The 27886-nt window shown below is 38.1% G+C and overlaps 1 protein-coding gene and 1 long non-coding RNA gene across 13 annotated transcripts in view; both read right to left on the bottom strand.

The window, feature by feature from the left end:
- Positions 1–27886, bottom strand: part of LOC311073496 (NLR family CARD domain-containing protein 3-like) — a 239259-nt gene that overhangs the window by 64577 nt on the left and 146796 nt on the right. For 10 of the 12 annotated variants that reach the window (XM_084099313.1, XM_084099311.1, XM_084099302.1 and 7 more), the window contains one exon: positions 11562–11735. The exons of 1 other annotated variant lie outside the window; for it this stretch is intronic. In XM_084099313.1, the coding sequence (XP_083955439.1) occupies positions 11562–11735 (174 nt within the window). Of the gene's footprint in view, positions 1–11561; positions 11736–12175; positions 12248–13463; positions 15192–15387; positions 15484–15743; positions 15870–24792; positions 24907–25143; positions 25241–25622; positions 25743–27886 lie in introns of those variants that run through there. One more of the 12 variants, XM_084099305.1, reaches the window with a different exon arrangement.
- Positions 26475–27529, bottom strand: LOC311073504. Its single transcript, XR_014604157.1, has 3 exons — positions 27321–27529; positions 27052–27107; positions 26475–26819 (listed from the first exon to the last, which is right to left on the bottom strand). It is a non-coding gene; the product is annotated as an uncharacterized lncRNA (long non-coding RNA).

The raw sequence follows: 27886 nt of genomic DNA, 5'->3' as shown, positions 1-27886 counted from the left end.
GAGGTTGCTAGAGAATGGGCTTTTTGTCAAGGCGGAGAAATGCGCTTTTCATGCACAGTCTGTTCCTTTTCTAGGTTACATCATTTCGGTTGAGGGAATGCGCATGGATCCTGAGAAGGTTAAGGCTGTGGTGGATTGGCCAAATCCAGATTCCCGTAAGGCCCTACTAAGGTTTCTGGGGTTCGCCAATTTTTACCGGCGGTTCATTCGCAACTACAGCCAACTAGCCGCGCCTCTGACCGCCTTGACCTCCCCCAGAACAACGTTCAGGTGGTCAGACGCAGCCTCGGCTGTGTTTGCCAAACTGAAGGGTTGCTTTGTTTCAGCCCCCATTCTGATAACCCCTGATACATCACGTCAGTTCGTGGTGGAGGTCGATGCGTCAGAGGTGGGGGTAGGTGCAGTGTTATCCCAGCGTTCTCCTTCAGACGACAAGATGCATCCTTGCGCGTTTTTTTCGCATCGTTTATCCCCTGCCGAGCGTAATTATGACATTGGCAACAGAGAGTTGTTGGCAGTCAAGTTAGCATTGGAGGAATGGCGCCACTGGTTAGAAGGGTCGGGGGTACCTTTTATCGTCTGGACCGATCACAAGAACTTGGAATATATTCGGACTGCTAAAAGATTGAACTCCAGGCAGGCTCGGTGGGCTCTTTTTTTCGGTCGTTTTGACTTTACTCTCTCGTACCGCCCGGGTTCCAAAAACATCAAACCCGATTCTTTGTCGCGTATTTTTGACCGTTCCGAACGCCCGTCTACTCCCGAGTGCATTTTACCAGAGAATCTATTCATCTCTTCACTCACATGGGAGATCGAATCGCAGGTCAAGAAGGCCTTAGAAGGGGTAACGCCTCCGGCTCGTTGTCCACCGAATCGTTTATTCGTGCCTGAGGGTTTAAGGTCCAGCGTTATTCAGTGGGGTCATTGTTCCAATGTGGCATGTCATCCAGGAGTTAATCGCACTCAATTTTTAGTCAAGCAACGATTCTGGTGGCCTTGTATGGCTCGTGACGTTCACAGTTTTGTCTTGGCTTGCTCAGTTTGTGCCACGGGTAAGACTTCTAATCGACCTCCAGATGGGTTACTTCAACCGCTGCCGGTGCCTTCGAGACCCTGGTCCCATATCGCTCTAGATTTTATCACCGCCCTCCCACCCTCCCAGGGTCACACGGTAGTTTTGACCGTGGTGGACCGGTTCTCGAAGGCGGCCCATTTCATTCCCTTGCCCAAATTACCCTCAGCCAAGGAGACAGCGTTGATTGTCGTTAATCACGTCTTTCGGCTACATGGCCTCCCGACAGACGTGGTTTCTGACAGAGGACCCCAATTTGTATCCAAATTTTGGCGAGAGTTTTGTAAACTTCTGGGAGCGACTGTTAGTCTGTCCTCTGGGTTTCATCCCCAGAGCAATGGTCAAACTGAGCGGGCCAACCAGGATTTGGAGAGAACGTTGCGATGTTTAGTGTCCAAGAATCCTTCCTCTTGGAGTCAGCAACTGTCTATGGTGGAGTACGCCCACAACACGTTGCCAGTGTCATCCACGGGCCTATCACCATTTGAGTGTAGTGTAGGATACCAGCCACCTATTTTTGCTAGTCTGGAATCCGAAGTCGTGGTCCCCTCCGCCCACGCCTTCGTCCAGAGGTGTCACCGCACTTGGACTAGAGCCCGTGAGACTCTACTCCAAGTGGGGGCGCGCACCAAGGCCAAAGCCGATCGCCACCGGCGGAGGCCTCCCGTATACGTCGTCGGTTCCAAAGTGTGGCTTTCTACCAAGGACATTCCTCTCCACTCCGTCTCTAATAAGCTTGCACCCAAATTCATTGGCCCGTTTTCTGTCACTAAAATCATTAGTCCGGTGACAGTCCGCCTTAATCTTCCTCCAGTGTACAGGAGGATTCATCCCGTCTTTCATGTGTCCAAAATCAAGCCCGTTTTTTTTGTGCGCATTAATCCGCCTGCCCCGGTTCCTCCCCCGCCGCGACTCGTAGATGGGGAACCTACTTATTCGGTCAATCGTGTTCTGGACTCGAGGCAAAGGGGACGCGGATTTCAGTACTTGGTGGACTGGGAAGGTTACGGTCCGGAGGAGAGAAGTTGGGTACCAGCTAGAGACATCCTGGATCACTCCCTTATCGATGATTACAATCGGCAGGTAAGGGAGTCTGGGAACGCCAGGAGGCGTTCCTAGGGAGGGGGGTACTGTCACGGTTCATAAATCCCTTGTCTCTTTCGTGTCTCGTGTTCTGTTGTTGTGTGTGTGTATGTGTTCTGTGTACTGACTGTGTGGGCGTGCCGGATCATTAGCGCTCATCAGCAATCAAGTTCATCACTCCCGTCACCAGCTGCAGCTCATCTCATCACCCTTTATATGCTCACCACTTTCTCATCTCCTTTGTCAGATCGTTGTTTGTGGTATCCCGGTTGTGTTCCAGTCTGCGTCTTGAGTCCTGTGCCTTCCTTGTTCCTGTTCGTGTTCTGTGGATTCTGGATTTATTATCATCGTTGGAGTTTATCACCGCACTGCTGCACTTCCACTCACATCGGGTTCCATCTGACCATCGGGGTCCCTGTGCTACCAACCTGACGATCCTGAAACTATTTCTCTGTCATTCTTACTTCAATAAAAGAGTTTTTTCACTTGCATCTTGCTTCCACTTCTCGTTCGTTACAGGTAAGCTACAACAGTTTCAACCACAGTTCAAACCCATGCAGCATAGGTTAATTAGCGATACTCAAGTGTCTGTGAGTAAGCCTGGTGATGGATGGGCCAACCACATCAGGGTGATGTGAACATCCCCAAAACATTCAGAAATAACGTTTTAATAACATTTTCAAAATGAGTGAATGGAATGTTACTTTAACGTTCACATTAACCAAGAAAAAACGTTCTTAATACATTAAAAAAACTGGACGTTTTCAATGTTTAAAAAACACTCCGAAATAACGTTTTCCTACCCTAATGGGAATGTTAGCAAAACGTTCTGACAACTTATTTTTGTTAGCTGGGTTGTCTCTTGTTGGCTGACATTTTTTAATTTGGCTAAAACAATATGGATTATGGCCGATATGTTTAGTCTTCCGCTTCTTGATTCTCGCGCCGCGCGTTTGGTTGTCATGACAATGGCGTAGTTTAGAGCGACACAAGATCGCGTTCATTTACACTGAACAAAACAATATCAGAGTCATCTTTGACACTAGGGGCTGAGGCGGGTCAGACCCGGCATATTTTAAGTCTGCTTTCATGCGGCATTGTGTCTTTCCACAGAACTTTGAGCAGACACAGAGCCGCTTTAGAGCAGCCTTAACTCGCTGTGTAAAGATGCCTATAGAGACAGTTAAAGGGGAAAAGCTGAAAATAACATTAACCCTCTGAGGTCTGAGCTGTTTTCTGGGCCCTGGAGGTGTTCTGACATGCTCTGACATTTCTGGTTATTTCTGTTACTTGTGACATTTTCATGGCTAAAGTCTAATTACACTGTATTCAGCACAAACTCTGCTACAATAATATATCAACAGCATGTATGTAAAAGTTTGTAGTTTTGAGATAATGACATTTATGCGTGGTTTTTGAAAATACAAAAAAAAATTCTCACTGAAATAAGGCCATGAAACCCAAACTGATTATTTCTTCACAAGACTTTTGAAAATTGTATGACGTAGCCTAGAATATTTGCTGCAAAACTATGTGAAAATCACCCTGACTGCTCATTAAGATAAGACAATATATTGATTTAAAATTTTTACGACGTGTTTTGTGTGAAAAAGCCTTATGCGAGAGCTAATTAATATGTAAGCTTTTCTCACCTGAGAAAGACAAAGAACCTCCCCTAACGGCCCTATTAGGAGCTATCAGGCCCCTATCATTCTGAGCAACCTTGCACAATACTGTAAATGAGGAGATTTAAAAAAGAATGGCTTTTAAATTGTTTGGATTTATTTACAACACAACATAATCCAAAGATACACAACAAATGCCAAAAAAGCACTTCAAAGACAGAGACCTTTGTGCCATTCCTAAAAACACTGTACATACCTTTCATTTCCAAGATTTTCACTTTACCATGTTCACGTACTGAGACTCATGTGAATGTTGAAGTCCTCAGTGGCATCTGGGACCTGAAAAAAAAAAGTGAACATACTGATATCAAGAGAAAGGCCTGCACGATTTTGGAAATAAATATTAGATTTTTCTGGTTAAAATTGCTTTTTAAAATTCCTTTTTAAAATTCACAGAATACACACACACACACACACACACACGTTTCCAACGATATATAATATAATGAACACCAGGTTTGTTGTGCCTTGTAGGCATAAGGTATATGCGCAGTGCGGATAAAATAATAACAATAAATAACCTATAGCAGCCTATAAATCTTCCAAAAGATTTCAGTAACAACTAAGCTAGAGAAAAATATATTGATTATCATGTTACTTCAAATGTTTCCATCCGTTATGATGATATGAAATGAGATAATAATAAAAACATGAAGCCGTTTGGTGCGTTTTGCTTTCATCCAAAATATGATACATTCAAACGCGATCGCTTGCAAAATATGATCACGCTCAAATATAAAACATTATGGTTACCATAAACATATCTATGTTTGAGCAGATATCCACAAACACAGTAAACACGGGTCTAAATATTATAATATTCCCCATATATCTAGCAACAGTTCAACTGCAACGTGACATTTATGCAACAATAACAAACTAGGTTATGTAAGAATTTCTTACCTTATCTTTCTTGTCTTCAAATCGCGTTGTTCTTCTTCTGAGGTAGCCTAAATCCAATGTAAGCTCAGGCACGTCTTTCAAACTCGACGAAAAGTGAAGTGAAGTGTTTTGTTGTTTGAGGTAACGAGCGCGTTCGCGTTCCATGTGGAGATTTGCATGTGAATATCTTTTGCGCGAGTAGGCGTGGCGAAATTAACTGTAATGAGCAAGCGTTTGAGAAGCTGGACATCTTGTTGGTTTTATACAAATTACGTAAACAGAGAATATTTGTTTTCGTTTTGAATCCGATTATTTAAAAGTACACACTTAAATGTTTATAAAGGTATATGGCTCATAAATGTGTGACAAGTATTCGCTGAGTTTTGTTTCAGTTTATAGACGTGCTCAAGAAAAAAAAGTTCACCGCGACAGAGAGGCAGAACGCACACCCTGTTTATTTTCTTTATTTTACAAAAGCACAATGTTTTGATTTGATTGTAAGTGGACACATACAAAAGGAGAAATATCACAGATTCTTTTTTTATATTTCTTTTTTCTGTATGACCATAAATGATGGAGTAATTTAAGTTTATAGTGCTACAATGTGGAGAAAATCCGGCAAAACGCGCCCGCGCGTTTGCCGACCTCAGAGGGTTAATATTATTTTCACAATCAGTCACAACAGTATGAGCAGAATTACACTTTAAACACAGTTTAAAGTTCAGAGACCTACAGAAACTGAAGCTGAATTTAAGACTCAGTATCTGATGATCTCAGACAAAATATTCTCACACACACACACACACACACACACACACACGGTGTTACTGAACCTGGTACAATTTACTTATATTTCTAGTGAGTAAATCAGACATTTGAACTTTAAATAAAAATATGATGATGAAAATCGTTAAACTATTCTTACAGTAGTGTCTCCAGTTTATAATGTGGATCATCCCTCAGATCCTCTAACAGCTTCACTCCTGAGTCTCCTAGTTTATTCCCAGACAGATCCAGATATCTCAGGTGTGAGGGGTTTGATCTCAGAGCTGAAGCCAGAGCAGCACAACCTTCATCTGTCACACCACACCTCTCCAACCTGTAGAGAACAATGACACACATTAAGCCTATATCCAGAGATAAACATGACACTTAAAAAATAACATAATCCTGTCAATATGAAATATATACAAATACTCATTAGTTCACATTGTGAAAATTCATCAGTTAGGATTAGGGGATTGATTATAGAGTTTGTAGAGTATAAAAATCATTATTTCTATGGAAAGTCCCCATAAAACATGTAAACCCAATGTGTGTGTGTGTGTGTGTGTGTGTGTGTGTGTGTGTGCGCTAGGGTTGTGCCGATAGACGATAGTATTGTGTATCGACGATAGAGATATCACCGATGGCAGATGCCTTTGACGATATCAATACGATAATTGGCTTGTTTTCCCATTAATGTATTAAATCATTATTATTATTATTATTATTATTATTATTATTATGAAGCTAGTATAGTTATTAAATTAATTAGGAACTACAATTATATTTGCCTTGCCTAAATTTATAACGACATCACCAAATAACCACACTTGCGACATCACCACATAAGCACCGACGCGCGCGTATATGAGGACTCCTCAAAGAAAATGTTTTTAAAACAGACTAAAAAAACTACATCCCACAACGAAATTGAATTGAAAGGTGATCCATTCACAAATTGTCAAGAGTGCTTGTTTTAACAGACGCATCATTCTTATACAGAGCCAAGATGAAGACGGCATCGTTGTTCGTCAGTATTTTGTTTCCATAGCACATTAACAAAATATTTAATGACACTAATAACACTAAAAACAATACAATTACAAAATATTAATTATAATAATATCAATAAAATTATATAGGCCGCCTAGGCCTAAAAGTCTTTAGTTCACAAAGCATATCTGTGAAACTCTGCCATCTGTGAAAATCAAAAGCAACTTCAAACTTGTTTAACAAGTAATATTCTTCAAATTTTTTCACTGTCAATAATGTAAGTCCACAAGAGAAATATTAAGGCAGTAAATTGATAGTTGCTGTAGGCTACCGTTATATCCACCGTCGTCTCAGAGAACGCGCCGTTAATGCAGTGAAAGCTCAGTCCGTTTCTGCTTTCACTTTCAGGGAATGAGCGAGTTTACATGCACGTTATTAACTCGATTATGCTGAATAAACTGACAATGCATGTGGTCATGTAAACGCATTAACCCGTTTTCCTTTATCAGAGTCAAGTCATAGGTTTAAGTATAACCGATCGACTTTTAGATTTTTGCCTCTGATTTCTCCCGGCATTTAAAACCCGCGTTATTTGGGCTTATTGAAGTGCGGTGCGCATAAGTGAAGTGCATCCAGACAGAGAGAGCACTGGTAGGAGGACATATCGCAGACTCCAACTTTTTTTTGACCCAAGAAATTAAAACGTGTTCTCATCTCATGCAGAAGTAGCTTACAGGCAAAATGCTGCATCTGTAACGGCATGAGAGGATAATGTGTGTCCGTAAATTTCCCGCTGACATGTTGAAATACTCTGAGTCAGATACAAGAATGATTAGGATCTTTTTTTACCTCACTATACCGGGAAATAACCTGATTTAGCCTATTAATAAACACTCCACCTTTGCTAGTAAAATAGAAAAAAATTCTCATATTTAAAACGAAGTAATAAAACAAGCAAATTGATGAGTAAATAAGCAAGTTAATAATCAAATAAGTAAGCCCCGCCCCCTCACGATAATATCGTGTATCGCTGATCTCACAGGCTGACGATAGGACGATATGAAAATGGAGCATATCGCCCAAGCCTAGTGTGCGCTTAATGTATTTGTAAGCATTTTAATGAACGTGTGTTTGTGTGTGTGGGTGAGTGTTTGTTTGTGTGTGTGTGTGCGTGTTTGTTTGTGTGTGTGTGTGTGGGTGAGTGTGCTTAATGTATTTGTAAACATTTTAAGGAACGTGTGTGTGTGTGTATGTGTGTGTGTGTGTGTGTGTGTGTGTGTGTGTGTTAGCAGGGGAGGATTGGGACGATTCTAAGGGTCCAGAAGAACTCCATAATTTCCTGGATGATTTTGATATTTACTTTGTAAAATAATCTTATAGGAAGAACGCTATAAAGAACAGGTATTCATTATAGTGTGTGTGTGTGTGTGTGTGTGTGTGTGGGTGTTTTCAACACTCTACTGTTTGAGCTACAGGAAAGATTCCTTAACTTTTAAAATTAATTTTACACTCCTATGGCCAACTTTCTTTATTAAAAAATGGTAACACTTTATAATGGGCTAAGCTTTCATTTTGTTAGCATTAGTTAACATGAACCAACAATTAATGAACAATATTCTACAGCATTTATTAATCTTAGTTAATGTTAAGCTCAACATTTTATAAGACATTTTTAAGATCCAAAGTTGTATCTCTTAACATGCACTGTGAACTAACATGAACACTAATATTTTATTAACTAACATTAATAAAGGCTATTGCTCTCTGTTAGTTCATGTTAGTTAATGCATTAACAAATGAGCAGAGGTGGACAAAGTACACAACTTCCCTACTTGAGTGAAAGTACAGATACTACTGGTCAAATATTACTCTGTTACAAGTAAAAGTTGTAAAGACCGATTTTTACTTAAGTAAAAGTACAGAAGTACTCGTTTTTAAAAGTACTTAAGTATAAAAAGTAAAAAGTAAATGTCAATGCATTGTTTTATTATTGTTGCATTGTTGTATGTAATACTTACAGTACCTTATGCCTCTGAATCTATGCCTGCGCTCATATCAATATCACATTTACTTCTAGAACACCGTTCCAGTAGTGGGATTGAATGTGAGATTGAATAAGTCACTCAATAAAACATCCACAATGGTTTCGGACACCCTCAAATAGTTCCCTCAAAGAGTGCCCTATTTAAAGTTTTTTTTTGGCTTTTAGTATGAATATGTTAGCCTTACTGTTATCTATAAGCTAGTGCTCCAAAACAATGACATAATTTGAATTTAGAAGACCAAACCCAACGTTGAAAATGAAAATCAGGTTGATGTCAGAATCCAACATCAGACTGACATTAAACTCCAATGTTGGACAGACGTTCCAACCAAAATCCAACGTCGGTTCAGACGTCAAACCGACTTTCATTTCCAACCAAAATGCAACCTAATGTTACTACTTTCTACTCAAGGACCTTGACAGAAATGTAGTGGAGTAAAAAGTATGATATTTGTCTTTCAAATGTAGTGAAGTTAAAGTAACAAGTTTCCAGAAAAAATAATACTCAAGTAAAGTACAGATACTCAAAAAGTGTACTTAAGTACAGTACTCAAGTAAATGTACTTTGTTACTGTCCACCTCTGCAAATGAGACCTTATTGTAAAGTGTTACCAAAAATGTAATACAATTAAAATAAAATACCTAAATAATGCAAACAACTCATTGGATAACATTGGGCTGCATATAAAGAAACAAAATGCATTTTTCTTTTGCTGGATGTCTATTGTCTATTTGCATATCAATAAAGATTTTTTGATTGATTTGATTTGATTTTTCATTGAATTTGTCATTTCTACAACTTTTATAGCACTTCAATTGTAAAAATTGTGAGCCTGACATATTACATTTATTATCATTAGCACTCCATGTTCAAAGATGTACTAGCTGTCAGTTCATCTCTTATACGCTGCTGCCATCTAGTGGTTTTAGTTGTAACTCTAAAAGTATGGGGAACTGCTTAATTAATGTCTGTTTAGTAATTCATATTTTATCCTTCATTTGCTCTCCAGAAGCCATATTTGAGCACACACACACACGTAGATTCCTTTAAATGTTAAGGGGAAGATTAAAAAAGAGAAACTGGATCTGTGAATTCTCACAGAATCACAATTGAATTCATATCTTGCTACTCAGTCAGAATCTTATTAACCTGGAGTCCCAGTCTCTGTCACAATAACCATATATGTAATGTTTTAGGCCTATTGGCAGACATCCGTTTAAAATGTAGGCAATGGCATATAAAGAAGCTTTTCTCCATATCCACTTCAGTTTCTCAGCTTGCACTTTAATTATTGATTAGGCTACTTCTGTACTGGTTTGCGCTTGGCAAAGATGTTCAGATATCTCTATGCCTAGTAGACCTACACCAAACGCTCATTAAAAGGGTCCTGTACAGGGCTGTACAGTGCGACATATATCTACACAAAGATTGGTCTGTGCGATGAATAAATGTCCCACTGTAGCACGCGTGCGATACAGTTTTGTAAACTCTGTTACTTGTGTTTGTTTTCAGACATGATAACAGTCGTTTTATACTTGTGCTTATGCGATATCACGATTTTTGATGGTGGATGATTTAGGGGCTGTTTACACCTGGCCACTTCATGCGTGAAAAGACCAGGTGTAAATGCCCTCCGAAACGCATTCGAGACGGATTTGAATCCGATCGCTCAAACCACTTCAGGAGGAGGTCTGGGCCGCATTTCAGACCAAACTGGACAAGTGTAAATGCATCTGGTTGTTGAAACCACATATGGAAATTTTACTCCTCCCAAAAATGCTAAAAAAATAAGCGTGTGAGAGCGTGTGATAGGCTATATGTCATGTTATAGCCAGATATGACGCCGCTACTGCAACACGCATCACCGCAGACGAGCAGCTGAGCATCTGTTCATCAAGACAACGTTCAAACTATCGCAAATCAAAGTGAAAGTAAGTCGCAGACGCTTAACACACAATCATCATCATTAAAAGTAAAGAAATGAAATGATCTTCCAGGGCTGTTGCTGCTCTCTCTTATTGCGGTCTTTGATTTAGAAATTTTAGCTGATGATCAATAAAATGCAGCTCATATCTGTTGCTTTCGGTGACGTGCCCTCCATTAAATCTGCATATAGCGCGGGAATTGAAGATCGGATTTAAATCCGTTTTGCAAAAACACATTTATGTGACCAGGTGTAGATGGAGTCGTTTTGATAAATAGAGCAAACGCTTTACAAATATGAATTCTCTTACATCATATGAACAGACGTAAAAATAATTTGATGAATTTGATCATGTAGTTTTAATAGCTTTGCTTGTAATTAATGAAATAGTAGTTATTTCCCTGCATTTTATTCCATTTTGATTATACTTTATGAATTCACAGTAGCCGCGTTTCCATTACCCTTCAAATTGCGCGAATTGAAATTGCGAATTGAAAATACGCCCAATGGAAACGCGTCAATTTCGCAAAAACTCCCATTTATGAAAAAAAAGTTTTTACGCTCACATGAGGAGGTTTTTCAGGCCAGATGAGAAATATAGTTTTTGCGCATTTACAGTCACCTGACGTAGACGACGCAGTGTGTTTGGACAGAATATGAGTTCTTTATTAAACTCATATAAGGCAAAAGAATTACAGGAATAATGGATTCTAAACCTCAAATAAATGCCACAATCAAGACCTTGAAGCAGAACTGAGGGAGAAACACCCAGAAACTCCTCATATGTGCCGCTCACAAGTATAATAAGGGTCGTTCCTTACCATTAATGCTTGGAAACACACACACATCTCCTTCCATTAATAATAATGGCCAGTGCAGTGGCTGGGATATACATAATCCTACCAACGTCCGTTAACATGATTTTTGATTTTACTGATCGCGAGAGGAAACAATGAACTTTTAGTCGCATAACATCGGTTAATGGAAACGCCGTCATTTCGCAACAGCTTTTTGTCGACATTTAGAAGAAAAAAAACGCAAAAGTTTTGTGCAAATCTGTAATGGAAACGCCCCTAGTGACAGTTTCATGTGAGAGTAACGTATGATCTTACCACAGTTTCTCCAGTTTACAGTGAGGATTCGCCAGTACAGCAGAGAACAGCTTCACTCCTGAGTCTCCTAGTTTATTCCCAGACAGATTCAGTTCTCTCAGGTGTGAGGGGTTTGATCTCAGAGCTGAAGCCAGAGCAGCACAACCTTCATCTGTCACACCACACTCCCACAACCTGTAGAGAACAATGACACACTCTTCACTCTCTCAGATCAAAACAGAAATCTTAGCTTTTCTTGATTGTGTTTATAATTTGTGCAATATCTCTTTTTTTAAACAATGAATTCAATATATCAGTAAATTTAACTGTTATTCTAAGAGATTATGTCTCTATGTGAGGGAGAAAGATTATATGAAACTGATCAAATGGAATACATTGAATACATTACATACATTAAATATAAATGTTTATATGCATACATTACAAATGCATATATCTGAATATAAATTTCTCACACATATATCATAAAAAATGGTTAAGTAGATCACAAATCAGGTCAGATAGGTAAGAGCTGAAGTGTGACTCATATTTTTTGTTAAACCATTAATTTATAATGTTTAAGTAAGAACTGTTATAATGTTTTAACAGTGATGCTTGTTCTCAGTGTTACTTACCAAGCGAATCTAGTTGCTGTAACCACAGGCATCAGCTTCTGGAGAACTTCATCTCCTGTGTTCTGTGTGGCACTAATTGAAAATAAAAATTATTTAAAGTTAAAGTTAATTATTAATGCTAATAATAATAATAATAATAATAATTCATATCATAAGTAAATAATACATTATACCTTCCTAAATACCCTCAAATAATTGTTTTAATGAAACACTGCTTTATATAGGACATGTGAAAAAGTGGTTTTATATCTATAACTGTAGAAGCCTCGTATTCAGCCGTCACTGATTAGTTTCTTCTTCTCGTTAGTGTTGCTGTGGCAGGGCTATTAGTCTGCATTTACACTACAACACTATTATGACACATCAGGTTTGTTTGTCCTGTCCGTTGCTATGGTTATCACCATGGAGACATTTAACTCCCGAGTTGGGCGGGGGGGCAAGAAGAAAGTCTTTTGTACCTGCATCAGCAAATTATTCGTAGAAATTAAGCACACGAGTTTGTTTGCTTGTTACTTGTTTATTTACATACTTATTAATTTAATAATTTACTTAGTTTTATTGTCACAGGAAATGATGCGCACAAAATGTAAATCATTGTCCATCATTTTGCCAGCAACTGGTGATAAAGAAAAATGATGATGAGACATTAATCTAATTTATTTTCTTAATACTTCTCTTGTATAATAATAATATTAAAACTTCATTTAGGAAAAATAGTTCCTATTAAATATCTTTATATTAACTGGCTTTTTTATGAATGCAATACAGTGAATGGCAGCCGTCTGTGTCTCCCAGTGTCTTACATTATTGTCAGTTTAGTGTTCAGTGATTCATTTACACAGAAACAAAAGATAACCTGTATGCCTTCATCTCCGAATACATTATCTGTGTCTTACATTTCATAATGAACTCAGATAAACTCAGTGCCGACTCGTTTTCCATCAGTTCTTTTACATTAATTAGAATGTGTGCAAAGGATTGTGGGAGATTGAAGAACACGAAGGATATACTTGATGCATCCTTCAAAATGAGCTGAATTAAAGACACAAAATGAAGTCTGTCTTCAAAACATCCTTCAAACTGAGACGGCCTTCAGAGGCGCTTGATGACGTGGCAGTCGAGATATGCAGTCTTACTAGGACACAGCCACGGTTTGAGGAACACACGCAAATGATCTACAATATCCCAGAAATCAGTCTGTGCCCCGTGATTTAAACACCTCTGATCTCTGAGTTTCTCTTTGTTCATCATGTTTTAGACTGTAATGATTGAACTCAGTGTTACTTACCGATCAGTTCTGTAACCAATTAAGCTCTTCAGGTCAAACCTCTGCAGTGTCTCCTCTGAGGACAACAACACAAACACTAAAGCTGACCACTGAGACGAGGAGAGTTTCACAGCACGTAATCCTCCAGAGCTCGTATGAGGTTTAGCTTCGTTCACTAGAGAAAGATCACCCAGTTCATTCAGACAGTGAAACAGATTGATGTATTTATCTGGAGAGGGATTCTCACTGATCTTTTCTTTAATATATTTAGCTGTTCTCTTATTGTTGTGAGAGCTGTTTGCTGTCTGTGTCTTCAGTTCTTGTAAGAGACTCTGGTTAGACTTCACTGACAGACCCAGAAGGAAACGAAGGAAAAGGTCCAGATGTCCATTTTTACTGTGTAAAGCCTCATCCACAGCTCTCTGATGGAGATCCGATAGGGAAACTCTGCCTCCATTAGTTGGTTTGGTAATCTGGTCAAACACATTGATGTTATTGTTGATAAAGGAGAGATGCACATATAGAGCTGCTAGATGTTCCTGAATGCTCAGATGAACAAAGCTGAAGACTTTCCCCTGACACAAGCCCAACTCCTCTCTGAAGATCTGAGTGCACAATCCTGAGTAAACTGATGCTTCTGCCTCATCAATGCCACACTCGCTCAGGTCTTCCTCATAGAAGATCAGGTTGCCTTTCACAAGCTGCAGATAAGCCAGTTTCCCCAGTTTGACAATCATGTCTTCATCTTTCACTTTCTTCTCATAGTCCTTCTCATGTTTGATGTTGGTCTGAATGAGCAGGAAGTGTGTGTACATCTGAGTGAGAGTCTTGGGAATCTCTCCTCTCCGTGATTTCCTCAACATCTCCTCTAGAACAGTGGCTGAGATCCAGCAGAACACTGGGATGTGGCACATAATAAAGAGGCTCCTCGAGGACTTCAGGTGTGAGATGATCCTGTCGGCCAGACTCTGATCCCTGATTCTCTTCCTGAAGTATTCCTGCTTCTGTGTGTCACTGAAGCCTCGTACCTCTGTCACTCGATGGACACACTCAGAGGGGACGAGATCCGCTGCTGCTGGTCTGGAGGTGATCCAGATGAGAGACGAGGGAAGCAGATTCCCCTCAATGAGGTTCGTCAGCAGCTCGTCCACTGAGGCTGATTCAGATATATCACACAACCTCACATCGCTCTTAAAGTTCAGAGACAGACGACACTCATCCAGACCATCAAAGATGAACAACACTTTATATTCATCACTGGATATGTCCATTTCTTTAGTTTCGGGGAAAAAGAGATGAAGAAGATCTGAAAGACTGAGTGTTTTGTCCTTCATCAAGTTGAGCTCTCTGAAAGCGAGTGGAAATATGAGCTGGACGTCCTGATTCTCTTTCCCTTCAGCCCAGTCCAGGATGAGCTTCTGCACAGAGACTGTTTTCCCAATGCCAGCGACTCCCTTTGTCAGCACAGTTCTGATGGGTTTGTCTTGTCCAGGTAAAGGTCTAAAGATGTCACTGCATTTGATCGGTGTGTCCTCTGTTTCTGCTCTCCTGGACTGTGTCTCGATCTGTCTCACCTCATGCTCATTATTGATCTCTCCACTTCCACTCTCTGTGATGTAGAGCTCTGTGTAGATCTCATTCAGGAGTGTTGGGTTTCCCTGCTTTGATATTCCCTCATACAAACACTCAAACTTCTGTCTCAGATTTGATCTCAATGTGTTGAGGACTTCAGCAGGATTAGAGTCATGGCTGTAAGATTAAAATACCACATTATTACACAAGTCAGAGAAGTAAATAGCCATAAATTACAAAACTATTTATGGGACACAGAACATCATTCGGTTTCTGAAATGTGTAAATCGTTAATCATGTGTGTGAGTGATGTGTGATGTGAATTGCAGCACCTAAAATTAAACAACAACAACAACAAAGTCCTGAATTTTACCTGAAACCAGGAAACATGCTTTCATTAAAGTCTTGTGGTTGAATCACAGGCTTGGACACAGTTTTGTTTTTAACTGGTCTGGATGGAAGAGTTGACCTTAAATCAGAATGAAGAGGGTAAAGAATCAGACACACTGATATTGATGTAATTGTGTCATTAACTGAGTAACAGACCAACAGCTTTTACAGTGTGTGAATGTATTAACAATACAACACATAGAGCTTTACACAAGAGCACAATGATGATCATTAATAGACCGAAACCAGCAAGATTGTAACTCATTAAACTGCTGTATATTACTAACAATTTCATACAAATAAAATACAATAAGCACATCTTTTATAGAAATGATATACCTGAGATCAGGCCGTTTGTCTCCACTCTTAAAGTTTTGTGGCTCACCCATAGAGCCGTTACTCTTCATAGACACACAGCTGGACTCTGGGTTTAATCTCTTCTGCTGGACTGAACTGGGTTTAAAACTAAGTAAAATATAAAGAATACAGACTTATAAAAGACCACATAAATGTTGTGTACTTTTTCTTTCATGTCTGTAACTGTTTTGCACTGTGTTTCAAACTTTGATAACAATTATTTTAAGAAATTAACTCACTGGTTTAAAAATGTTAAGCATGATTCAACAATTGTACCAAAGCGACTGAGAAAACCGGTAATATTAGGAATTAGGAATTCAAAGCAAACAAATTGAAATCAACTAGGGATGTCCCGATCAGGGTTTTTTGCCCTCGAGTCCGAGTCCGAGTCATTTGATTTTGAGTATCTGCCGATACCGAGTCCCGATCCGATACTTCTATAATACATAAAAAAAGAATAAAGAAGAGCGAAAAAACAGATCCAGGATGTTCTTTATTTTTTATTTAATTCACCTTATTTTAACATTCAACAACTCTGTTAACAAACAGAGCACTTCTGTGAGGTAGCTTGAACAATCAAGTAATAAATAAATTCTTCACTTTTGGACTTTAGTGCAACAGTAAATATAAAAAAAGTCTAATAGCCTATATAAACAAATAGCACCTCAACTTAAAATACCCAGCAGGCATGTAAACAAATAAAAAATAAAAGTGCCACAGTGTTTGCAAAGACAGTAATGTGCTTTTAGGAACTGCACTCCTAACTCTTACGCCGGTTTCACACTGCACTGTTAGCAGAGCGTGCAGCGTGTATTTTTTTCGCCGACCATGTTAGCAGATTAAACCAGGCTTTAGAGCATTCACACCGCACGCAGAGGTGGCGCGGCAGTGCGTAGCAGAGCAGAGCAGTGCCGCGATCGTTTCGGCGCCGAGTCTATTTTTGCTGCGCCGCTTTTGCTGAATTAAAGTGACAATACATTAATCATGGCCAAAATACACCGCAGTTTTATCCAAAAAGTGCATTGATGATATCTATTGTGTTTTAAACAGTCAATCAAATGACCAACAGCAATTTAAAAAGAAAACAAATGTCCAAAAACAAACTTGTTGCCATAACAATAAAAACAAAGATGAACCAAAAGTTATATAAATGAAATTATTAATAAAATAAGCTTCTTGACAAGTCTTTTCTCTTAAATGTATTTGAAAACGAAAAAAACAATTCCAACTTATCCAAGACTCTGTCTGTACACAACCCGCGGTTCAGCCGCGCGTGACAAACGCTGCCAGTGTGAAAGAAAAACGCGCGTCCTGCTGCTGCTCACCATACGCACTGCTCCTGCGCTGCTTACACTCTGCTAACGCGTGCAGTGTGAAACCGGCGTAACTCTGTGCCACCGCATAACTATAGATGTGTTAAAAAATAATGAGAATATATATATATATCCGAGTCCTGATCGGGAGGTAACGTCCGATTCCGATCGAGTCTGAAAACACGTGATCGGGCCCGATTTCCGATCACGTGATCGGATCGGGACATCCCTAAAATCAACTATAGAATTATAGAATGATTCAACTCAGATGAACATCAACCATGATCACATGACTCTTCTCAAAGGCACAATGGAGGACGAAGGCTCAACCGACTAAAGAGACCAATGTTTAGCTGAGCTTTAAAGATAAACCACCTTACTGTACTCTAGTAACGCTACTCTTGCTGTGAAACATCACTGTTCTGACCAGACACCGTGAAGCTTTCAACAAATCTGAACCCGTATTTATCAAGCCTCTGAGAATTACTCACAAGAACACTGCTAAGAATGGACTAAAGAGTAAAACAACTCTTGGCTCAAAGCTGTGCTTAGAAGTTAGTTATCAAGCATCTCAGTCGTAATTTAAGTGAAGTGTAGGACTAAATCTTAAGTGTCAGTCTTAGAGATGATTCACAACACTTTGCTGTGCCACAAACGGGATTTTGGATGATGACATAGGCATGGACCAATCACTGAATAGATTTCCTTATTTAAGAATATGCTCAGATAAATTCCCATTGAATGGTGAAATTCCTAAGAGGAGTTTACATTCAACACTAATAATCATTCAATACATAATTTTCAAAAGAATACATTGTGATACTCATTGCAGGGCTGTACAGTTACGAAAAGATTGGTCTGTGCGATGAATAAATGCGTGCGATACAGTTTTGTAAACTCCGTTACTTGTGTTTGTTTTCAGACATGATAACAGTCGTTTTATACTTGTGCTTATGCGATATCACGATTTTTGATGGTGGATGATTTAATGTCTCCACGATCTGCTTTTGAAGAAATATGGTAGTATCACATTCTATCAGCTGCAGTTCTGGCGCTCAGTCCCAATACTGTAAAACTCACATCACATGTTAACGCAGCGCTAGAGTTACACTCACAGGACTCTGCACTAGAGATGGCTCGATCCCACAATTTTGGTTTCGGTACGATACCAGAACCTAATACTTCGGTATCGATACTAAATCAATACCACAGCTGACAAATAACTAGCCTCAAAATTGAGTTGAGTTGAAACAATTTTATTAAAAAACACTGCTTGAAACTCTGCTGTATCGAATGTGCAAACAAAAAGTATCAAAATGTTAAGAAAAAATAAATAAAAGACAGTCAGGGAACATACAGTAGGTTAAATTTAGATTTTGGGGGGAAAAAACTGAAATGATACAATTAAAATAGGTTAATATCTATAATAATTGATTAATATAGAATAATAATAGAATAATGAAATTACATGTAAACCATTAGCTGTCATGCATCAACAGAGAATTATCAACATTTATAGCATTTATTCATCTTGGTTTGATTACTGTTTGGTTTGTGTTTGGGTTCATATTAGTTTAATGCATTGCATAATGTTAACATGCTAAACATGTATTAGTATGTTTAAATAATAATTACTGATTGATCTAGATTAATAAATGCTAAAATACTGTTAGGTGAGGTTACCTAATGAATGTTGACAAATGTAGCTGAAATGTAAAGTGTTATTCTAACATTCATATTAGTAATATCCATATATTACTATTACTCTCTCTCTCTCTTATGGGATTAATATCCTGCCATGATTCAAAACTGAAAATAAAGTTCTGAAAGGTTGAAACTAAGTGTTCGAAAACTCAAAATCTTACAAAAAAAAGTTTTGCAAGATCGAAAAATAAGTTTTGCAAGCTTGCAAAATGTAAAAAAAATAAAAAATATCTCTGCAAACATTATGTTGTTTTTGAGATTTCCTTCTTCAGAACTGCAACATTTTTTTACGATGTTGCGCAAACAATTTTTCAGAGTTTCAAATTTGTCAGTGTTCTCCCACTGTATTAGTTTGTTTTCCAGGTTTGAAACCTTGTAAATGGTGATCTGAAAACTGGTGTGCGAATGTGTGAAAAAAAGTTTTGAAACTCTGAAAATAGAGTTTTGCAGGCTTGCAAAGTGGTAAAAAAAATTAAATCTCTGCAAACATAATATTGTGTTTGAGTTTTCCTTCTTCAGAAGTGCAACACTCTTTTTTTATGGTGTTGTGCAATCATTTTTTCAGAGTTTCGAATTTGTCACTTTTCTCCCAGTGTATAGTTTGTTTTCCAGATTTGAAACCTTGTAAATGGTGATCTGAAAACTGGTGTGCGAATAGGTGAAAAAAAGTTTTGAAACTCTGAAAACTGAGGTTCGAAAGGGCGCAACTTATTACATTACATTACATTTGCACTCCTATTGCAGACTATTTTTTCAGAGCTGAGTTTACAACACCCACTTTGCGGAGATACAGCCACACAGTTGCGAGCTTGCGACTCACGTGATTTGTGGCAGCGTTGTCACGCAGCCCTGCTCTGAAACTCTGAAACTCAGACTGAGCGAAAATGAAGCTTCGCAACTTCGCAACTTAAAAAAAGCCTGGAGGGAGGGCCTTCTGCTATTGGCCAATGCTTTGCTGTCTGCTGACGTACAGTCCAATCACAAGTCGTATTTACTGGAAAGGTGGGATTGACCGCCTGCTCCGCCAATGACGAAAGCGCACAGGATACGCTAACAGGATGCACGGCTTTTTAAAAAGTTTATTTTATAAATTATCTTTAAAATAGAATATTCTGAAAAAGTGACGTTTCCATTTTTGCTGATTCACATTGGTATCAAAATAGGTAAAACACATTTCAAAGTTACATACACCATTATGTTTTTGTAAAGATCACATTAGTTAACTGTAGGCCTATAAATTACAATCAGATTATAACAGATTATTATTTGATAACACCATTCAAAAGAATATTCAACATGAATGCCCCATTATGTTTTATGATTATTATTTGTTTTTTAACTACAATTGTATTCATAAGTTTTATTGGCTTTTTTATTGGCCAGCAGCAGTCCTTAAACAAACATAAAATACACATAATATACACTAAATATTTTTATATTTTTGCCCCATGCATTCATGTTGAATATTTGAGGTTTTTTTTTTTTTTTTATTTTTTTTTTTTTTATGCTTGTTTTGCATATTAAACTTTTTATAAATGCCACCTCTGATGCAGATTCTGTTTTCTCTGCAGTGGGAACAATTTTTTTTTTGTTGATACTAGTCAATTTGATTGGTAAAAGTAGGCTAATATAGTGACTTAAAATGTATAGAATTTGACTTGAAAGATGACAGTTAGGGGGAAATTGCCTTTATAAATGTTTAAAAAAATGCAATGAGAATCAATTTAAGATTATTGGTTCAGAATAAATGACTTTTACAACACAACAATTGAACAGTTTACTGAAGTTAGTTATTGCACCAATACAGTACTTGAGATTTTATTATAATATTAGGCCAATGTACATGACTGAGTCGCTCGCTGTGTGAGGAGAATGATTTGCCAGCTGAGGAAAGTAAGTCGCTCGCTGTGTGAGGAGAGTGAGTCGCTCGCTGTGTGAGGAAAGTGAGTCGCCAGCTGAGGAAAGTAAGTCGCTCGCTGTGTGAGGAGAGTGAGTCGCCAGCTGAGGAAAGTAAGTCGCTCGCTGTGTGAGGAGAGTGAGTCGCCAGCTGAGGAAAGTGAGTCGCCAGCTGAGGAAAGTAAGTCGCTCGCTGTGTGAGCATAGACTGTGTGTGAGGCGAGTGAGCATGAGAATTTCGAGAGTGAGAATTTCGTCATTGGCGGAGCAGTCGGTCAATCCCACCTTTCCAGTAAATACGACTTGTGATTGGACTGTACGTCAGCAGACAGCAAAGCATTGGCCAATAGCAGAAGGCCCTCCCTCCAGGCTTTTTTTTAAGTTGCGAAGTTGCGAAGCTTCATTTTCGCTCAGTCTGAGTTTCAGAGTTTCAGAGCAGAGCTGCGTGACAACGCTGCCACAAATCACGTGAGTCGCAAGCTCGCAACTGTGTGGCTGTATCTCCGCAAAGTGGGTGTTGTAAACTCAGCTCTGAAAAAATAGTCTGCAATAGGAGTGCAAATGTAATGTAATGTAATAAGTTGCGCCCTTTCGAACCTCAGTTTTCAGAGTTTCAAAACTTTTTTTCACCTATTCGCACACCAGTTTTCAGATCACCATTTACAAGGTTTCAAATCTGGAAAACAAACTATACACTGGGAGAACAGTGACAAATTCGAAACTCTGAAAAAATGATTGCACAACACCGTAAAAAAGAGTGTTGCACTTCTGAAGAAGGAAAACTCAAACACAATATTATGTTTGCAGAGATTTTTATTTTTTTTACCACTTTGCAAGCCTGCAAAACTCTATTTTCAGAGTTTCAAAACTTTTTTTTCACACATTCGCACACCAGTTTTCAGATCACCATTTACAAGGTTTCAAACCTGGAAAACAAACTAATACAGTGGGAGAACACTGACAAATTTGAAACTCTGAAAAATTGTTTGCGCAACATCGTAAATTTTTTTTGCAGTTCTGAAGAAGGAAATCTCAAAAACAACATAATGTTTGCAGATATATTTTTAATTTTTTTTACATTTTGCAAGCTTGCAAAACTTATTTTTCGATCTTGCAAAACTTTTTTTATAAGATTTTGAGTTTTCGAACACTTAGTTTCAACCTTTCAGAACTTTATTTTCAGTTTTGAATCATGGCAGGATATTAATCCCATACTCTCTCGGCTGATTCCTCTAGGGGTCGCCACAGCAGCAGTGATGCCATTCATTTTACTATCACTAATACTAAAATTAATATCACTAATCTCTTTATTCATTCAAAGTGCAAAAATTATGAGACGTTATGAGTTATGGTTCTAGCGTGTCATGCAAGCACATTTGAGCTTTCGTGTTTACCGTGTCATATTTAATTGATAAGCTCTGATGTAACTTATGTGCGCTGATCAGTGTTGTGAATAAAAGTCTAAATTAAATCAGTTGAATGACGGACTCACCTGTCGATCTCTGAACTCTTTGAACAAGTCAGGATGCCAAGTGACAGTGCTTAGCCAGATTTGATGTGCGATACAGTTTTGTAAACTCCGTTACTTGTGTTTGTTTTCAGACATGATAACAGTCGTTTTATACTTGTGCTTATGCGATATCACGATTTTTGATCGTGGATGATTTAATGTCTCCACGATCTGCTTTTGAAGAAATATGGTAGTATCACATTCTATCAGCTGCAGTTCTGGCGCTCAGTCCCAATACTGTAAAACTCACATCACATGTTAACGCAGCGCTAGAGTTACACTCACAGGACTCTGCACTTAATCGCTATCACAAAAGTTCATTATTTGCTCGTGCTTTAAAGCTTTGCCAGGTAAACATTTCATTAGCGTTCTGTTCTGACATGATGAATTCCTGAATGAATCAGCCGTTTGTAGGGCCCTATAATTTCCACGATCGCGGAATTGGCAAATTAACGCGGAATCTAGTGTTATTGCGCGGAAGTTTACATATTTGCAATAAAATTCTGTTTTTGTGTGGTGTTTAGTCATTTTGACACGAATACATATTAATAAATGTCATTTTGATGTTTGAAAAAGTCTCTAGGTTTTGACAAATGCAAATATAAACGTAATTTAAAAAAAATTATCGATTTTCAAATACTGCACCTGTCAATACTGAACGAAATATTCTATAGCCTATTTTGCTGTCAGCACTGCCGACGTTGTCTTTGCTGCTATATATTTATGTTTAACATGAAGTATAGGCCTTCCACAACTCTCTCCCCATATGTCAAATATATCACCAATGAGGCTTATCATATGTCACCTATCAGCAACAGTGCAGCGTCAGACACGTTTCTGGTGTGTAAAGACATGGAAAAAGCCACGCAAACGCCACGCAGCTGACACGCAACAGAAACACCACGCAGCCAGTGTGTCGCCGGCCTAACTAAGCCCTCAGTACCGAGCCGAGCAGTTCCCACGGGGCTTTTATGTCAAGCGAACTCTTGTTGTGTAAGTTTTGTAAGTTGTCAACATTCCGTTGACTGGAAGCGCAAAAATACATGCACTGACCACCTGTTATCCAAAAGCCATGTGAAGAACAAGAAGTACAATGATAACGCTATTAAAGCCACCATGTACCTCAATAAATTTAAGGTCATTCCTTTTTATTTGTGTACATTTTAATCATTAACATTAAAAACACTTTTTACGACTAAAATAACAGTAAAGGGTAAAAAAAAAAAAAAAAAACAGAATTCCCACAAAATTAAAATGGAAAAAACGGATTTTGCAAAAATTAAAATGGAAAAACGGAATTTGGGAAAAATAATAGAGCCCTATGTTTGAATGAATCGTTTGAATAAATGACTCAATGACTCGGTCTCCTGCCGCCTCCTACTGGCGGTTTAGTTTCGTGTTTAAAAGTTTCATTCTTTCCAAAATTTCTTAATTGTATATTCAAAAAATATTTAAAATAATCTCATTACATTATTTAATGCAGTTTCATTTGATTGGTAACATCCCTTTAGCATCTTATTATTCTATTTTAATTTATTGATGAAATTTGAGAATTTAATTAGGGAAGCGATTAGGGAAATAAGCGATTAGGGATGAGGGAAAAATGCCCTTTATAAAGGTTAAAATATCATGAATATGCCGATTTATATATGTCAAAGCTGACTGAACAGTGATGAGAATATTGATTCAGAATAAATTATATTTACAAAAAAAAATAAAATGTTTCCTGGACAAACAAATGTTTTTACTCGGACAAGTGAATGACCGAACTGAGGACAATCAAATGAAAAGGCTTAATGTTGAGACCGGATTTATTTTTTTATTATTATTCATTTATTTACCCATAAACTTGTCTTTAGGAAGCCATACGTTACAGTGGCAAGAATAACTTTGTGAAACCTTTGTGGGTGATGGACAGGGTTTACATTAAGACAGGAGTGTGCCTTAATCTAGTTAATTGTGCATTTCTTTTCTTTTATTCCACAGCTGATGTGTGCAGTTTTTTATTGCTTGCATTAAAATAATTTTCTCTTGTTTTGCTTTTTAAGGTTTTTTGTCAGTTTGCTAAAATAAAAGAGCCTTTCTAAGAGCCATCGTTTAAGCTGTTGACTTTTCTACCTTGAGAAAGAACGTTAAACGAACAACCAATGATGAACCACGAATCAAACCAACCACTGGAGTCACATGGACTATTTTAACAATGTTTTTACTACCTTTCTGGGCCTTGAAAGTTGCAATGACGTTGCAGTCAGTGGAGGGACAGAAAGCTCTCAGGTTTCATAAAAAATATCTTCATTTGTGTTCTGAAGATGAACAAAAGTCTTACGGGTTTGGAACGACATGAGGTAGAGTAATTAATGACAGAATTTTCATTTTTGGGTGAACTAACCCTTTAAGACTAAAATGACTCTTTGAGAAGCTTGATAAATACGGGCCCTGAACCAGCAGTTAAAAGTTTTACACCTACTCCATTATATAAAGGTGGAAAAGATCTCAGCTTACATTTACTTGATGTCATTGCTAGTATTAGACTGACTGACTGAGAAAAATGACGATTCGAATTCAAAAGTGTCGCACTATAAGCACATCTTTTATAGAAGTGATATACCTGAGATCAGGCCGTTTGTCTCCACTCTTAAACTCTATTGGCGGATCCATAGAGCAGTTACTCTTCATAGACACACAGCTGGACTCTGGGTTTGAGCTCTTCTGCTGGACTGAACTGGAACAGAGAACAGATTCAGTTTAATCCTTTAGATTACTGTGAATACATTTATCCTGCATCAAAAAGTACTTTGAGGAAACAATGATCTTTTTACTGAATATTTAATTTTAGTTTAAAAAAAATAGGCAAAAAAATAATCTTTTTTCTGTAACTGTCTTTGATCTGTTTGTGTGTGTGGGGGGGTGGGGGGTGGAGGTGTGGGGGTAATGGTAATGTAATGTTTGTTGAAAGTACCTGCATCCTGGAGAACAATCTCCATCTCTGGATCCTTGTGAATCAGCCATGATGAAGCTGCAGGAGAATCTGATGAGTTTGATCTCCTCCACTGACTCTGAATGAAGAAACATTCACACACTAAATTAAATGATTAAATTAAACAACCTTCATAATTTAGCTGAACATATCTGGAGTGTGGGAGAAAAGGATCATGTGACTGCGTTAACTCAAGCTCACAGGGCCTTTTCACACACACAAGTCGACCGTTGATGTTCGGGTGGAAAAGAAAACAAACCCCGACCCACATCGACACACACTGATCCGATTAAAAAAAAAAACAACAACAAAAAAAACCTGTTTGTTGACGTTTGTGTGCATTGGCCTATGTATGTTTACACAAGATGGCAGTGTACAAAGCCTGCATAGTCAGCACCCTCCTGTAAGGGAGTGAATCCTGGACAACATATGCCAAGCAAGAGCAGAAGCTGAACAGTTACCACATGCGATGTCTCCGCCGCATCCTTGGCATCAGCTGGAACGACAAAGTGCTCAACACACAGGTTCTTGCCCGTGCCGGTGTCGTGCCGAAAAGTGATTGCCGTCCGCGGGAGCGCGCGCGGCGTGTTAACGCCCTTAAAGCTGTATCGCCCAGTCTCTTTACGACTACAGCTGCTTTTATGTGGATCAAACGCGCAAATAAACATCCTCTTAATATGTCCGTGGTAATAGTGATTGATGCCTAAAAGTGATTGAAGCCTCTAAAGGTTATTTCTGCCCTGAAATTAGTTGATTTCATTCAGAAGAATTATGTTTGACAGATTATAACTCATCTAGTAGCCTACTTTTTACCTCTTAAAATACCTGTAGATGGCCAGTACAACCATTATAATGCAGTATTTTACCTGCCAAAAAGTGATTGTTGCCTCTACTTATTGACTGAAAGGTTATTTCTGCCCTGAAATTAGTTGATTATATTCATCAGGGTTATATCTGACAGATTATAACGCACTGAATTGATCGGAATAATGACTCTGATTCTGTTATTGCCTGTTTATTACAGTGAAATATCTGTATAAAGTGCTACAGAAATATAGCTGTCTTAACTCAACTCAGCTTTTATTTATGAAACACATTTAACACCGTTAGAATGGACCAGAGTGCTGTCCATAAATAGTAAATAACTCTAAAATACATAAACATATAATTTCATCAAAACATGACACAAAGAACCACAGTTCTCAGACCTGTCAAATGCTAAAATCTTGATAAAATAAATTCAAAAAGTCATAAAACATTCATAAAATTCTTCAAGTCCTTTTTAAATCAACCTGATATGTGAATGTGTGTGGTTTGCATACAATCTATTATAGTGTAAAAGATTTTATGGTCAGCCTGACTTGTGAATGTTTATGTTTTTAAGTTTGCATCACTGATTCTGTTATTTTCCTTGAGAAATATATCTTGACTTCAGTGTTATGGCTTGACTTGACGATGTTCAGTGGCTAAAAGATTGTGTGTGTGTGTGTGTGTGTGTGTGTGTGTGTGCAGGGTCGTGAGGCAGAAATTTCATCTATTTATCTATGGTGGTACAGATTTCAGTGGCATGCTTTGCACGTGAATGTGTTCTTCCTCTTTTTGAAGGGCCTCTTGGCGCAGCTCCTGTGGTACCACCGTGTGCAAATGTCACAGCCAATCTGGATTTGACAAAAGAGGAAACAAAAAATGATGGTGAAATAGTTATACAATAGTACTAGCAATGGTTGCAAATTACTCAACTTACAAAGCAGGCCATCATGCCTTACAACTAAAATAACTCTTGTTTAGCAAGACCGTACTGTAGAATTTAAAAATAATGTTTAGTGGATATTTGATTATCATACTTTTTTAAGCCAAACCTGAGAAGACATGTAAAACATGAGAAGTTACCCAGTGAGTGTCGCCATCCTGCTCCCCACAAAGATGACACAGGTCAGTTAAGTCATCTACAAAAACAAATGGGTAATAATTTTAATTTTCTTTTAGCCAATTATAACCTTGTCTGAGTAAATAATACAATAGTTACATAATTTGGTAATTTTAAAATATGTACAGCAAATACATGTTTCCAACTAGTCTAAATTGACATTACATGATGATTATGAAATGAAATTCTATAACTTACATTAAATGATATGTACAATAATTTTAAGAGACACCTGTATTCTCAAGGAGAGAGACCGCAATCTGCTGTCTTGTGGTGTTTGTAGCAGAGTTAGCAAATGCCAGTGGAAAGCCACCCAAGATGCACTCAGCAAACTGTGAACAAAATATGCAAGAATTGATTTGTCGTGGGAAAGAACATGATGAACCAGCCATTGCAGGGATATGAACTGTAGCAATAGTATTTATTTGTGGGAACGTTTAAAGTCACCCAAAGTATGTAAAGGTGAATGTCTGGTAATTCACATTAACTTTTATATGCTATACCTTCTTACATCATATACAGTATATTGACTGATCTAAAATGACCTACACTGTAAAAAATGATTTTTTGACCTTGTAAATAAAGAAAGCATGATTTAAGTACATTTTACAAACACATCATATTTTTTCTTTTTACTTCAAAATGTCACGTTTAATTCAATAAGCCACTTGAGGATTCGTTTTAATTTATTGTGCTTAAATACACAAGTAAATTCAAATGGAACTGCCCAAGTAATATTTACTAGTGTTTTGTCATCTAATGAACTAATGCAAAAAATGACAAACGCAAGTAAAACTT

The sequence above is a fragment of the Abramis brama genome, assembly GCF_963993115.1.
Source record: "Abramis brama genome assembly, chromosome: 22".
NCBI classification, from domain to species: Eukaryota; Metazoa; Chordata; class Actinopteri; order Cypriniformes; family Leuciscidae; genus Abramis; species Abramis brama.
The sequence above is the reverse complement of the archived record's forward strand: the minus strand, read 5'-3'. Positions and strand labels throughout refer to the sequence as shown.